This window comes from Trachinotus anak, unplaced genomic scaffold, assembly GCF_046630095.1.
Source record: "Trachinotus anak isolate AG129_WGS33_773 ecotype Australia unplaced genomic scaffold, CSIRO_AGI_Tana_v1 ptg000010l, whole genome shotgun sequence".
Taxonomy (NCBI): domain Eukaryota; kingdom Metazoa; phylum Chordata; class Actinopteri; order Carangiformes; family Carangidae; genus Trachinotus; species Trachinotus anak.
Window position 1 is genome coordinate 23,004,438 of NW_027273861.1, and position 16,239 is coordinate 23,020,676.

Here is a 16,239-nt window from a genome sequence, read left to right on the forward strand (position 1 = left end):
AGAGAGAGAGGGAGAGAGAGGGAGAGAGAGAGAGAGAGAGAGAGAGAGAGAGAGAGGGAGAGAGGGAGAGAGAGAGAGAGAGAGAGAGAGAGAGAGGGAGAGATAGAGAGAGAGAGAGAGAGACGCCCTGCCCTCTTCCTCACCACTCTTCTCAGGTGAGCTGCGCAGCCAGGTACAGATGCGGTTGTTTTTTTTTTTTTTGACAACCCGGAAGGCGTGGTTCTTACGTCACTCCCTGTGCAGAGCGTTACTCAACATGAATAAACGTTTAAAAAGTACTTATAGCCATGTACAACTACATCAGAGTGTGTTATAAACCATTTATTAAATGTTTGCTCACTGCCTATAAATGCAAAATAGGGGGGTTCAATAGTAAAGTAGGTGTTTTTCCTTTATGACATTTATAAAACATTTGTTCTCTTCCCATGTTTCTGTCACTATCACTATTATTTCAAATGTAAGGAGGCTAGAAAAGAGCATACATCTAAAATCATCACTTTCACAACGGACACTTTCTCTCTCTTATTTGTCCTACGTCATGAAGATCACATTGAAGACACATGTCTCAGCCTCAGGAAGAAGTTGTTGCTTCAACTTTTCCATGTAGGTTAACTGATCCAGAAATAGACCACCATCACTGATGACCTCACCCCCCCCTAAGTGTGCTATTTTAGCACAAGTACTGAAAAATGTTTGTAGCAGAATATAAGGGTACCAAAGGCACAAAGGATCCTGAGGAAAGGAAGCAAAAATGACCAAGTCCCATTTCTTAAAATCAACAATGCACCATGTTTAATCAATTTAATATTTCCTTTTAAAAAGATGTACATGGGGGACAAATGGATTTATCTTTTATAGTATTGAACAACATACAGTACATGTCATGTTATAATTAACACGTGAAAATCAAAACAAAAGTTACCGGTACTGTCCCTCTTATTTACTCAATAAAAAAAACAACAGTTCACCACTGTGAACCTTTATTATAGGCCCAGGTAGATACAAAGAAGAAGTGGATGCTCACTGGCAATTATTCTTTGAAATATCTTCTGAAACATTGAATGTCCAACAGTATGTGCAACTGAAAATGTTATAAATAGTATTTCCATCATTTCAGTCCAGAATAATTGCAGGGAGCCTGTGCACTCTGATGGCGTAGGCTTTAATACTGTACTAAATTTCCTATAAAATGTATGTTTCTATGCTCCACATGGAAGGATTAGCAGGGCTGGCCCAAGACCAAAATGGGTTGATAAGCCCAAATTTGGTTTATTGCTCCAAAAATTGATTTTTAAAAAAAATTTTTAATCCCAAACATTTTTAGAGCACTTGGAAATACTTTTGTATAATGAAATCGAAGAACATTTAAAAATATTTGTCCCCGAAAATTTGTTTTGTGAGCTGCATTTTAGGAGCAAATCTGGAATTGAAATGATGATAAAAATGAGGAGATAAACCAAAGAGGGCCCCTGGAGGGTGAGGAGTCCTCAGCAGCTGCACTCTTACACCCCAGGCCAGCTCTGCAGATTGGTATCATTACAAAAGGCTCAAATTGTTTTTTGAACAATTAAACCGTTATAACGATAATTCAGAAACAGTGACGACAACAGTGAACTAATAGCACCAATCCAAACCAAAGCACCACAACAAAAAAAGAAACAACAATACTTTAGACACACTGTAGCTTCCTCTCTTTACAATGAAATAAAGGGACATATAGTGGAGCTGCTTTCAGCTGTCATCAGTGTGAACGTTTGTGAATAGTCTGGCCACAGCAGACTTCAGAGCACAGTGGACGTCGCAGTGATGCCGTCAGACCTGATGACTGATCAGAGACTGAGGCAGCATTTCTAAAAATATTCTCTGCAGGATGGAGAAACGGCTGAAACTACATCTTTAAAAATGATGTCAATGAAACTCTTCAATGAAATCTGTACTGCACAACTTTGGGTCAGGTGACATCCTGTCTGTACAATAGCAGGGAAGTAGTGACCTTTTTTGTCACATAATTGTATCACTGTCTTTAAAAAGAAAAATGTTGACTTCAGGATTCACATGAGAGAGGCTGCTTTGTGCACTGACGGAAAACAACTGCCCCAAATATCTGTGCATTCATAAATCATTTAACCACTGTGATGTCCTGCTGATGATTTTTTGATTTTTTTTATAGAATTCAGCATCCAGCTATACTGAGTGTGTCGATCCATTAAAGCAGCAATAATCAATATTTTTATAATAATGTTTCGTATGTGAAAACAATGGGGCCATTACCTATGGAGAATCATCGTCTGCATCTGCAGCTCTCCTTGTCTTTATAGAGCCTGATACTGAGTTTCAGCTCATTGTTTAGGTGTCTGACCCATAACTTTACGGTTCTGGTTCACTCTCACTGCTTTCAGGCAGCTGTTTTCAGCTTAAAAACCATTGAAAACTTCATGTTTAGCACCAAACAGACAGACAGACACAGTTAGCAATCAGCTTGTGAACACAGTGGAGCCATATTTCCCTCAGGAGTTGGCAGAGAACAAAAACAGAGCTAAAAAAGAGGAAATATTGGGATTACATTCACCAGGTAGACGCAAACTCTGTAACTGCTGAGGGTGTAAATAAGCAACTGTTTGCTAACAAGTTCATTATATTAACTTAAATGGTGATAATGTGTCAATGTTGTGTTCAAAACGTGTTTCTCAACATTTATTGCAGGTGTAAAATTTACACACTGGGAGATAAATCACAGACATGTGAATGATGGTTCCACACAGCCATGAATACACCAGATCTGTGCCACATGGAAATCTGATATTTTATGTGTGTATATTTTATGTGTGTGTAAATCCATCCTCAGATTAGCGCCCTGACTATAAAACGCTCTTTGAAAGCAGTGCAGTTAGAGGTCTTCACTCCTCCGCACTGGGCCTGTTCCTGCTGGCAGAGCTGACTCACTGTGTCTCACTGTGCTGTGAATTTCCACTCACAGTGAAAGTCACTAGCACTGGTGAGTAAGTGGTAACATGTGGCAAAAATAATTCCCCCTCCAAAATAAAAAATAAAAAAATCACCAGCAATGCCCACACTGAGGGATTTTCAGATATGACAATGAGCTGAGCTGTTAAATTTCCTTTTTGTAGACTTTATGCCACAGTCTGCAGCCCCAGCACAACATAACATCCTATAATGTGAAAATGTCCTGGTGAAGTGAGTCCCGCCTTTGCTCACATTGCTAAAGGCAGCGTGGAGCACTGTTTTACTGCAGAGGTGATAACATGTAAGCAAACTAACCAAAATGACAAGACTATGGCAGGTTCACTACAGTGAGACAATTATAGCTTCCATGGAGACATCAAGTCACATCACATCAAAACAAACATAACGTACACAAGTCCTCTGACTGCTGACACTGTGCAAATCAAACTCTGCTCATACTTCAGCTGAATAACAGCGAGAACTTGGTGAATACAATGATACAGAAAAAAAGCAATAGCAGAAAATAACGCGGTCAAGTAACAACTAACAGATAACATAGAGACAAATCTTTCATTTCATGATATAAGATATTCCTTTTCATGGGCAAAGATATCTGGAAAATCATTTTCTTTACAAAGTGGATTTTGTAATAACTCATAACTAAGCAGATACCACCTGTTAACATACAGGTTTAAGAAATTTAGGCCACTAAGGCAAAGACAAACTCAGAGTACTGCGACCAGTCCTGCGGCCAAAGTGAAATATAAGTAGCACCAAAATATTACAACAGAGAGATCGTTTAGAGAGACAGAGAGAGAGGGTTCATCCTAATAGATGATGGAGGAAAGTTGCTCTCTCCCTCTCTCTGCCTCTCCAGGTTTCAGCGGCCCTCCCTCCAGTGGAATGTAAAAACTCAGTTCGGGCTGTTTTGGCCCAGCTCGGCCCAGAGAGGCGTCTGGTCTGGTCTGGTCTAGATTCCGGCTGGAAAAGGTCCCTGTGACCAGTTGCAGGACCAGGTCAGTCTGACAGCATCCCAGTTGGATCTCACACTCCTCCAGCAGAGGTAGCGTGAGGGCTGCTGTTACACGGCTCAGTGGGAGGGTTTCAGGCTTACTGTGAGTGAGTGTGTACAGGACCCAAAGATGGATGCTGTGTGTTTGGTGGTGTCAGTGTCCCTGGCAGGTCTTGCAGCACATTTGTCTGAAATATGGCCGGCTGCAGAACTTGAACCTGAGCACCAGGGGGCAGTAGGCCACAGTGTTCACATCTTTACACTCTGCAGGGGAGACACACATGAAACAATTTAATTATGGCATTAGAGTGATGTATTTTTTACAGCAGATGTTTTAGAAACACTGCAGGATTTCAATCAAAATATCAAGAAATTAGTCACTTTGATCAACCTTTATTGCTCAAAGACTTCCTGAGATCCTCTGACAAATGGCCTGTGGATTAAAGAATTTCTTAATTAACTTCTTGATGCTTGAGAAAATCAGATATTTCACATTTTGTATAGAAAGAGTTCAATGCAATATTTTAAAATGTTTTAAAATTTTGTAGGTGCCTTCCCATAAACATCTGCCATGCTCACCTTTTTAATCATGTTTTTATGTCTGCCTGCATCCTGGTCTGTATTTACTCACTTCAAGTTCTTTAAAAAGTTCTTTTCATCTAATTCTTATTTGTATTCACATAATTCCACCCTCTAAATGCCGTGTTAGCCATTGTTTTGTTTATTTCAAATGCGTTTTATATACACTACATACATACACAATAAATGGTTATACAAATAACATATTATGAATATGTATACCATTTATACACAATAAGTGGTATACATAATAATATATGGATGTATGTGTGTATATAGAAATGTATCTGATGTCTGTTACTGACAAGACAGTGCAACTGGGTTATATACATTAAATTGTATATAAACAATATAATAATAGTAGTAATTAAACAATAAAAAGTTTTCTACAGAATTAGACACTGATATCTGAGCAGACTTTATCTTTACTATATTTTGACTCTGAGGTTATATATTTTAAAGCTGAATTTGATTTGATTGCATCCAGTTCATACTAATTTGCTTCAGAAATGAACATTTTAGACTAAATTAAAAAAATTTAGACTAATTTCAACAAATTAGGGGATTTTAAAATCGAAGTCTTAATTTGAGCATGACCATTTTGTCCAAATGCATCCTCTAAGGACAGACAACAAGACTACAAGGACTGATCTTTGACCTCTGACCTTCGGGGTTGTCTGTACTGATGGGCAGACTGAGGTCACATTTGCTCTTGCACTGCTGCATGGCTGCTGGTCTCTGATGGTCCAGACACTCATTGGATGGCTGGCCGGTGTGGGTCAGACACTGAACTGAACGCATCTCCTGACCCAGACCACACTTGGCAGAACACTGAAACAGATAGAACATATAGACATCTGAAATGGGTATCAGACATCATGCTGATTTGCATAAAATTGTTCCACTATAACCATGAATACAACCAATAAACCAAAAGCATGTCTCACCTCTCCCCATGGACCTGTCACCCACTGAGGGGGAGGGCAGCGCTGCAGGTTACAGCGCACCCTTGAGGTGGGCCGGCCGTGCTTGGGGCACTTGGACTCTGGCAGCGTGTCACCACTCTCCCCGCTCTTACACAAGACCACACGGTGCCTGTATCCAGGACCACAACTGGGCGTACACTGCAGACAGAGTGGAGAAAGAGGGAAAAAAAGAGAAAACATCAGGTGGGAAGGCAGGGAGATGGAGGCAATGGGAGGGTGCAGCAGGGGGTCACTGCGGTCATAAGCATTCAAAAAGACATATTCTTAATCCACTCAGCAGAGGGCAGCAGCTGTGTAAGAAACAAAGTCAGGAGCCTGCTAAGTTCCTGTAAATCAGCTGGACATAATTCCTCACAAAGTTGAACACTGCAGCACTTCTGACACCATTTAATTTGGTTTCAATTCATCCTGAACTGTGAGAACAAAATTTACTTCCAGGAAAAAAAATAGGGTATGAGGTGAAAGACTTTTCAGCCTGATGCGGTTAAAAAAACATAAGAAAGAGCCACAAGATTCTTAAACATTTAGTTTTACCAAAATATAGCTACACTGGAGGAGAACAAACTCCCCCCGACTGCTCAAACTATTGGTCAGAATTAAGAATAGGTCGGGGGATTCCCACATGACAAGTTAACAGTATGTATTCATGACTGAAACAACATGTTCAGTGTGATGTATTTGTCTGCTCCGTGCCTCTGGTGTGCATTTCATGGTTAAGGTACTCTTACTTAATCCTGGCAGACGTTTGGGTTTGTAAGGTTCATCTGGAAAAGAAACTACTGCTTCATCTGAGAGGAATTTTTCAGAAAACTCAACTATTGGTTCAAGTTTATCCCCAAGTTGACTAAAAACATTGCAGGAGTGCATGCAGAACACATGCATGATGGGAGACCTCTGACGTGCACCTACCTCTGACCAGTCCAGAGCCAGCCATTCAGGGGGGCAGCTGTGGTTGCTGCAAGGCTCAGTGAGTGAGGGGCGTGGGGGGGCACAGGCTGAGTCATCCAGGACTTTCTCCTCTGTCACAGAGATCCTCCTTTTACATAAAACCTCCCGTGATTGCAGGCCCCCGTTACAGCTGCGACTGCACTCCGACAACTCGCCTGTCCACCAGCTAGAAGCAGAGAGGAGCTGGACCTTTAGTTTCTGTTTAATTAATTCATTTCTGATGGTTTGTGTAAGATAGTACGGATGCACTACAAAGGGAACTGATGCTGTGCAAAGAGGAACCACAGGTGTGCACACACAAAAGCCAAGTACACCAACACATACAGAATTAGTGATATTTATGCCTACATGGACAGCATGACAAATTTTGTGCATATGTGCACAAAATATTTTAATAACTGAATTCATAATGAATAAATGTAAATGTACCTAAAGGTGACCTGATGACATTTTTCTTGACAAAGAAATAACTCACGATGGGGAGCACGGCTCAGTATTGCAGAATCTCCTCTTCTCTTTGGGTTTGTTCTTCTTGTCACAGAAGTGGTTGTAGACGACTGAATTGTCTGCCTGCTTCTTACACACCACCTGTTGGATCTGCACACCTGACAGGTGAGACAACCCAAAACAAATGCACAAGCAGGAGTTATAACAGGCCATGAACACATGAGTTTTAGTGGTATGAATTAATTCTTCTTGTCAGTTGTTTTGAACCCTGTGACTCTTTCACACCTGGAACCTGCCTCATGCTGAGTAATTATACTCATCACTGGTGACAGCAACATGAATACTACTACTGTCTGTATGACACGGCAGAAGTGTGATTTAAAACTGTGATAAATTATGATATCACAACATTTATGTAGCTTACTGGGGTTTGCAGCTGCTTACAGTTCCACTAGAGCTGTGCTGAGACATTTATGGAAATATAACAAAGTCCTAAACACACACACACACACACACACACACACACACACACACACACACACACACACAGGCACACACACACACACAAAGAAAAACTAGAATTACCGCCTCGCAGTTGTATGCCTGGGCCAACCAGCCAAGCTGCAGGATGTGTGGTCACAATCTCCCTTTCCTGAGCTACAGCATGAGTGTTTTTGCAGAACATTATGATGTCACAGTGAAGTCGACCTTTGACCATTTGTATACAAAAAGTAATCACTTCATTTTATCCTTATGAACATTGAGATAAATTGTGTCATATTTAGTGTATGAATTTGTGAGTTATGGCCACCTTTCACTCCATTCCCTCCATCTTTGACCTTTGTGCCAAACCTAAACAAATTCCCTCAAAGTGGCCTTAAGATATTACATTTAAGAGGCCAAAACTGTGAGGTCACTGACATCTTGACCTTTGACCACCAAAAAAATCAGTTCAGTCCTTGAGTCCTAATGGATGTTTGTGCTAGATTTGAAGAAAGTCCATTAGGGTGTCACTGAGATATCGCAATCACAGGAAGGACAGACGGACAACCAGAAAACATAATGCCTCCAGCTCTGGCTGCCTCCAGCGCGGAGGCATAAAAAGACTTAAAAAAACAAAGAAAAGTATGCCCACTTTAAAAAATTGTAAACTAAATATTTATCATCCAAGTTCACATCCTCCACTCCACGTAATGGTAAGTGAAAGAATTTATTCCTCAAAGGGGAAAATTGGCTCTTATCAGGTGCAGCGACATGGATCATTAACTCACAAAGGCCAGAGAGGAAAAAGGAGATTGACTATGTGTGATATCTCCAAAACCTCAGAGCCTGTGAGCTGCTCAAACGCCTCTGGCTTCAACATGGACCCCATAAACACTCCAGTCCCATGGTGGCTTCTCCGGGTCAGTGATAGCAGGGATTTATACTGTGTGTTTTTAATGGACAACTGTATGTGTGTATTAGTGCATCTGTGTGTTGTGTGTATATCCATGTGAGAGAGAGAGACAGAAAGGAGGAGATGATTAATGTAACTCATAATACATATATGAGGCTATGTAAATTAAATATATACAACCACTGTGGATGATGCGTTCTTAAAATACAAAAACTTACACTTAAGAACAGTTCAACATTGTGGGAAATGGGCATGTTTTTGTCAGGTGAGAAGATTGATGCTGCTGTCACATCTGTCAACATCTGTCAGACCACTGTACAGCCAGGAGCCACTTAGCTTAGCTAAGCTGGAAACATGGAAACAAGCTCTAAAGTTGTAAAAATCTGACCACCAGCACCTCTAAAGATCACTAATCAACACATTATATCTTGGGGGTTTCATCCATACAAAAACCAGAGTGTAAAATTATTAAGTTGTGGTTTTTATGGGAGGCTCACATGTTAGACTCAACAAGAACATACAAATTGTATTTTCCATAATGGTTAACTGTGTCTTTAAAAAAACTTAAATGAACCAAATCAATACCAAAATAATTGACTAATATGTATAATAAAAGGTTTCTGTTCACTTTAATCTAACAAAACCGACCCAAAACTTGACCTTGCCTGTTATAAATCTGTTCACACAATCACATCATTGAGAATAACCACATATTTTTTGGGGAAAAAAAACCTTGTGCAACAATGAAATTTTAGGGTTGATTCTTGGTTTTAGGTTAATGTAAGAGTTAGGTCTGAGGTTAGGCATGTAGTGTGAATGGTTATGGTTATGGTGAGGGTAAGTCTCCTGGGAATTTATCTAAGTCAGTGTAATTTCCTCTTAAATGAAAACAATTGTGGGAGTGTTGTTGTGTTTCTACCTCCAGCGCAGAGAGCTGAGCACCGTGACCAGGACGTGTAATGCCAGGCAAAGCCGCTCAGAGGATCTCTGTTGACTGGGGGGTTGAAACGATAGTGGATCCCTGGGTTCTCCTCCCTCACCAGCACCTACACATATATACGACCAAACATTTAACACTACAAGATGACGAAACATAATTGACATTCTTAAAACCCGTTTTTTGTTTAGTCTAAAAACTGTACTTCTGTTCTTACCATGACAATAAGGGTTATGTTTGTTGGCCCGAGAGCTTCAAGAGTTTCTGGCCCATCAGTGGGCCGCCTGTAGTGGAAGGTGGTACCGGCGACATCAAACCTGCGTGGCGTGTCGATGGTCAGTTTCCCATTGATGAAATACTGGTCACCTTTACTCTTCAGCACTGGGACAAGAGGAAAGGGACATTGAGTGAGGACAGTAAAGTAAAAGGAACAAATACTTGCACCAACTGGGTATTTTTTCTTAAAAGGAATACACCAAGAGTCTGTGAAATTTGCCTATTTTCTTTTGCCTAACATTAATATCAATTTTGTCTCTGTGAGAGATAACAGAAGAGCCACTGATATATCAAACATATATGAGTAAAGTTATTCCAAAAGTGGACAGAGATCTATGCAGTTTCAAGCTAAAACATTTTCTTTAAAACCATCAGGCTAATAAATAGCAGGTGTGCATCATTTAGGTTGATGATCACAGACATTAACTGTTTGAAAGCTAGAAGATCAACACAGGTCAACGCTACTCTGAGAAATATTTAGCCTAGCAAGAACAAACACTGGTAGCATGGGAAAAACAAGTATCCTGCTGGCTCCAGCTTCCTGAGAAAACATCCTGTTCATCAGCTTCAAAACTTTCTTAGTTACATTTTGTCTCTTCTTAACTAGCAAGCTAGCAACCAATACATCCAAAAATCAGCTTTGTGTGGTTTAGAGTCATGTAACTGTGCAATGTTACTACCTCTGAAGTCCTATAAAATACACACACAATCTTTCTTTGGAGTTGTTGTAATGCACTTTAGATAAGCTAGGCTAGCTGCTTCCCACTGCAATGTTTAAGCTTATTCTGCATTTAAGCAATGCCAGTAGAATGGGATAAACAGGAAAACTTCCTTTTACTCTGACTTGGGAACATTCACACATCCTTCTTTGTAGTCCCACCATTTTAACAACCTAAATGAACTACTTTTGTTGTGTTACATTGTAGTGGTTCTTTAACAAGTGATTCAAAAAGCTGTGCAAACCTTTTAAATTAGCTGCATTTTATTTAGATGCAACTGCCTCTGTTGTTTGGGGGTTGGCTTTGTCACCAGTTTGTAGACACTTCTGTAGTTAATTTTACCAAGTGGGAAAAAAATGCAGCTGTTAGAAATTTCTGACATCTCAGACATAACGTCAACTGTTTTTCCAACTTGGCTGCTTACATTAGATCTTTTTCACGGTGAACATTTTGACTTGTCATAGCAGGAAAAACACAGGTGAAACAATTTTTTTTCCCTGTAAGCCATTACAGTGAGCAAGCATGCACAACACCAGGACCCTAAATCTAGCTCATCTTAATGAAATGCCAACTTCCAGTTATGACAAGCCAAAGTGGCTGGAGTGAGAAAGGTCTACTACTGGCTGAGGCTAGGCTACACACATCATAAACTGCTTCTGTTTTTCATGCCAGACATTTTTATCAGACAGGTGTCAATAAACAATAATTGCTGCATTTCAAAAAACTGTACAGGGTGGCCACACTAAATGCTGATCTTTTCTAATTACTGCACTTTGTATGAAGGTAACTGATAAATAAAAAACACACTATGTGCCATTATTTTTGAAAGTATTCTCATTTTACTTTTAGTGCTGTAAACGTCGGCACAGCAGACTTTTGACTCGTTATAGTAGGAAAAGCACAGGTGTTATTAATAACACTGATGATGGCTCTGTTCTACTGTGTCCCAGTAAGTGGTGACGGTGAGCCAGCAAAGCACAAGCCTAGAAACCTGAAACTGAAGCGCTTCTGCACCTGTGCTTTTCTTGCAATAACAATTCAAAAAGGCTTGTGTGAAAAAAAAAACTACTGAATGCAGAGATCAAACTCTTGGTAAATTTTCCAAAATGCTGGAATGTTCCAGGGAGGTGAAGACAATTAAACAGGCGCATCCTATTGCTATATATAACTCTATAATTAGTATAGTAGCAGATTTGTGGTTCTTGCGATTGGTTTCCTGTTTCTTTATCTATTTTCCTTGAAAGGCAATTATAATAAAAGTTAGCTTGAATTTCATCTTACCAAGGTAGTTGAGGGAGATGTTGAGCTCTTGTATGTGGATGAACACTGATCCTTTGGGAATTCTGACCACTTCTTCATAACCTGAGACACACAGACCCACAGAAAGTGAAAAAATGAAAGCAAGGTGAAGGAGGTGTATTCACTGGGGATCAGGGAAGCGGCTCATAAGTAGTGTTTAACTCTGTGGGATGCCAATGGACTAAGCAGAGGCTTCAGATTCCAGTTGCATTCCTGGGCAGCCGGCCTCAGCTGCTCAGCTCGGCTCTTTGCAAGAGAGTGAGAACTATGCCAAGAGCCGGCTTCTCCTCTTTTTCTCTCCGTTCCCTCCATCTGTTTTGGTCCCTTTTCTTTTTATGCTCATCTCACCCTCCACCCCACCTCGCTCTGCTTTTTTCAGCTCTGCTCTGCTGTGCAGCCCTGTAAATAACTTTAGCCTCAGTGGGCGAGAGAAAATAAAAAAAACAAACAAAAAAAACAAAACAAAACAAAACAGAGGAATAAAATAATTTCTTCCAGTGCTTTGACCACAAGAGGAAAGGAGAGGCTTGGCTTGTGACCTCTCCATGGAGCCCTAAGAGGTCAGACTGACCCTGCTCTTGGTTTCTAGATTGAGGTGTGGAAGATTAGAGGAGAAAAGAGTGTGAGTTTTTTTGGCTTCAGAGACAGACACACACAGAGAAGAGCAGAAGTGTGAGTGTGAGGTTCAGGGGACCTGTGTGTTGATAACAGAGCCAAGGAGCTGTAAACCCCTGGCCCATGACACTTCAGTAACCATTCACCACCTACCAGAGCCACAGGCCGGACAGGTGCAAAGAGACTTAAAGGGACACTAATGCATCTAAGCTGAGAGCACGGAGCAAGAATGAAATAACACAGCATCTTTGAGAAAGTTCAACTTTCAGTTTACTGGTTGTTGAGATTTTTCTTCTATCATTGTGTAGCTTTTGGCTAGTTTGGCTCAATCATAAAACACGGTTGAAGGTAAAAGGTTTCTTGTGTGATAAATATCAGTATCAGTCATTTTTTAGGCAATGCCAAACATTTGATGGATCCAAATTTCCAAATGTGAGATTTTGCTACTTTTATTGGTTTTTCATTGTAGTACATGGAATACTGGGAGACATTATTTGACATAAGCAATTGTGTGATGCCCATTTTTCACTAAATGAATCATCAATTTATCATGAAAATTGTCATCTAATTGATCAATAGTGAAGCTAACTGCTTGTTGCAGCCCTATTATACACTATATAGCCAAAAGTAAGTGGACACTTCTGTCTAAATACCTTGAACACTGACGTCACCCTCTTCTGCCACCTTTGGGATGAACTAGTTCCAGGCTTTGTCGCCCAGTATCAATGGTAGACCTCACTAATGCTATGGCTGGGAGTAAAGCCTGCAGGCAGGCTCCAAACTCCTGTGAAAACCCTGAGACCAGGGACTGTTACAGCAGCTCTATAAATGACATCATTGATTTTTGCTTGCAACTGGTGGTGACCAACTACTCCAACACATTCTGGGGTTTCAGCTGATTAAGGGGTGCTCCACTATTTTTACATATAAAGATCAGTTTATTTGTCACGAGCTGTACTACTTAGCCTCTGAAAACAGATGTAAAATGTCCTCTGTAGCTCTAAAGGGAGGTTTATAAAATCTGAGAAAATAACCCTATTGTGGTGTCTTGGCTTTGGCTTGGAGACAACACACTTTAAACAAAAAGCCTGCGTTATAAACTGCGGGCATAGAGGTCGAAAGACATAGGCCTTTACTTGTCCGGGAGGGTCTAATTAAGACTCTATCTAGTTGCATGGCGAAAGTTGTAGGAGCGAGTATATTTGAGTTTGACCCACACTAGGAAATAAGTCAGGAAATCTCAACCTCTGCTGCATCTGCTCTTTTGAAATTCCTTTATTGACTAGTCTCTAGCAATATCCTGAAACTTACAAAAATACAGTACTAAAATGCCCAGATCATAAAGCACAGAACCAAACAACCTACACTTCAACTTCAGCCTTACTAAGTGATTTTTTCAGTTCAGTGATAATGTCAGATATTTTGAGGGTGTTTGAGACCTCAGTTGGGGCTGACAGACCGGCCTGGTCACTGTGGTCCAAAGCACGGCCGCCCGCTCAGGGTGTGTCCCCTCTTAGGAATCCTGGAAGGGGGTGAGTGGTGTTGACAGTTGGGTGAGAGATTCTGGAGTTGGTGTTGTGGTGAGAAATGTAACCCAGAATAGATACGACGGCAGCTGGACCTCAAGCCACACTGGTCGGACCTCACCTAAATCTGTCTGCCACGTGTCCCTGGTTGGCTGGTGGATAAATATATGAACGCATATACAGTTTATGGTATGTATATCTACTTTTGGACTCCACTGCCTATATTTATATGCTCTTCGTTATGTGCTCTTGGTTTTTTAAGGAGTTTTTCTTCATGTTCTTAGAGCTCTTGGTTTGGCTCAGGAAATGATTTTATGCATCTGTATGCGATATTGAGCTGAACTGACTCACTGCGTTTGTTTGTTTGTATTTATAAGGTATATGTATAATCTTTATCAACAGTGTGGAGTGTGGATTTTTGTCTAAAGGTCAAAATATGTAAAACGACCTCCACTTAGTAGCCCATGCTGGACTTTGCTCCATCTTAATCCTGCTTTACTTTACAGCTACATTTGACACTGTCAAAATTACCATTTTGCTTAATTTTTAATTCCATTATAATAATATTCCAGTTATAATATTCCAATTCTAATCATCCTGAATAAACAGAATAAGTGGTTTGACTCAAAAGTGGTGTCTTTGAGAGGCCACTTGGTGGCTTCCTTGTCTCCAAAACTTCTCTTTGCGGTTTACCTCAAGGGACAATTGTTGGCCCCATTCTTTTCCCTTTTTACAAGCCTTCCCTTGGTCACATAATTAGTAGCCGTACCATGCAATTTCATTTGTATGCAGATGATACACAAGTATATCTTCATGACAACACTATACAAAGCCTATATTGACAGAATAATGCTTTTCTAAAGCCTGCCAACAGGACGTTAAAGAACTAGCCAGGAATTTATTAACTTTGCTAAACAGAAATTCTAATTTGTCCCCATGTGCCATGAAAAAACTGCTTAATGTAGACATGACAGTGGATAAGATTAGTGACTGTTACTATCTCTATGCCAATATGCTGCATCAACTCTCAACTGCTGTATATACACATAATTTTTCTCACCAGAAAAAGCATTCCCCAGAAAAATCCAGAGTAAAACAGGTGCTGAGATAAATGACTGTTCTAGACTATGACAGCTTCATGGAGTTTTATTGGCTTTATCAAAAAAATAACTGTGACAGTATGCTGCTTTGCATGTGAACAGACAATTATATGATACATTTTGAATATCTGGGGTATCCTAACTCACTTGGCGAGGCAGCTTTCCAAGATACATTCACAATCCAAAGTATCAGAATCCAAAGCCTGCATGTGCACATTTTTGGCACAAGAGAGCAATTATGTTGCATAACTTTTCATGGTGGATATCTAATGTTAACCTAATCTCATTCTTGGTTGCAAAGTCAAAAAGCAAACCATGTTTCCGACTGTTTAGGAAGACAGGACCCATCAAAATCTACATGTGCAGAAACAACTGGGAGAGTCAAAGAAGTGCTTGAGTGTTTTATTTCTTTACCTCCTTCGGGCAGCGAGTCGTTGAAGAGTCCCTCCACAGACATGCAGCTGCTCCCGTCACCCCCACAGATCCGGCAGCGGTCCTCACGAACGTCTGAGCCGAGGATGCGATCACAGCCTACATGCTGCGAAAAGGGAGAAATGAGTGAGTTGCAGGGTCACTCAGGGTCATGGGTGAAGGGTCACAGTCAGTAAGTCGAGAGGTGTCAGAGGCTGGGCTGAGGGATTACCTCTAATGTCTTCCAGACCACTTTTCCAAAACACAGAAATATCAGATGGTAAGTCCAGATGTGCTTTCTGATCCTGTGCAGACATAATGCTCTTAGGTTGCTAAACTCATAGCTGTCGACATAAATAAGTTTCATGATGAGCAAAGCAGGTGGTTTTACTCAAACTCTTTAACAGTGAACCAAAGCTAAACAAAAGTGCAGAAAATGAATGGCAACTGCTCTCATTCTCATATATTCATATGACAGCTGCTTATTGTAGAGAGGGATAATGATGCTTAAGTTTATTATTACTTTTACATGGATTAGATCACATGCTCAAAACTAAATCCAGAGTTGAAACTGTGATTCACCCCATGGTTATCTGGTGGGTTTGAAATGTGGTAGTGTTGAGTTGTTAAACCTTGAAATGATGAAAGGTCACACCTAGCAGGAGGCCCCTTGTCTATACAGGCAGACAGTATTTCCTAGAGCTCATTGTCACTTTAAAAAACTGACTTTCAAATTACACCTTGGTCTGTGTATCATCCCTTCACTCAATCTGTAATTAGTCAATTGAATGGTTCCATTTTCCAAGCAAACGTGTCATGTCCATGTCACATTCACTGGTCTTAGCTTTCAAACAAGCAATGTGAATGTTGTCTTGTGCTCTTGGACATTTTTTAGTATAGTATATAGTATTAGTATTTTTAGTATAAGTGATTAATCAAAAAAATAATCGATGATTACAATCGTTAGTTGGAACCCCATTTCATTTTTATGTTTTTGACATCATCTAAAATAGAAAATCACATT

The 16,239-nt window shown here is 40.3% G+C and overlaps 1 protein-coding gene across 4 annotated transcripts in view; it reads right to left on the bottom strand.

Moving 5' to 3' along the window:
* Window positions 1-765: 765 nt before the first annotated feature.
* adamts10 (ADAM metallopeptidase with thrombospondin type 1 motif, 10) overlaps window positions 766-16,239 on the bottom strand; it is a 53,410-nt gene continuing 37,936 nt past the window's right edge. For 3 of the 4 annotated variants that reach the window (XM_071486248.1, XM_071486250.1, XM_071486251.1), the window contains 10 exons: window positions 15,219-15,342; window positions 11,546-11,626; window positions 9,487-9,650; window positions 9,252-9,378; window positions 6,965-7,094; window positions 6,451-6,655; window positions 5,503-5,679; window positions 5,221-5,386; window positions 4,368-4,409; window positions 766-4,240 (listed from right to left, as the gene is read on the bottom strand). In XM_071486248.1, the coding sequence (XP_071342349.1) occupies window positions 4,131-4,240; window positions 4,368-4,409; window positions 5,221-5,386; window positions 5,503-5,679; window positions 6,451-6,655; window positions 6,965-7,094; window positions 9,252-9,378; window positions 9,487-9,650; window positions 11,546-11,626; window positions 15,219-15,342 (1,326 nt within the window). In that variant the 3' untranslated portion in view covers window positions 766-4,130. The remainder of the gene's footprint in view (window positions 4,241-4,367; window positions 4,410-5,220; window positions 5,387-5,502; window positions 5,680-6,450; window positions 6,656-6,964; window positions 7,095-9,251; window positions 9,379-9,486; window positions 9,651-11,545; window positions 11,627-15,218; window positions 15,343-16,239) is intronic. The other variant, XM_071486249.1, reaches the window with a different exon arrangement.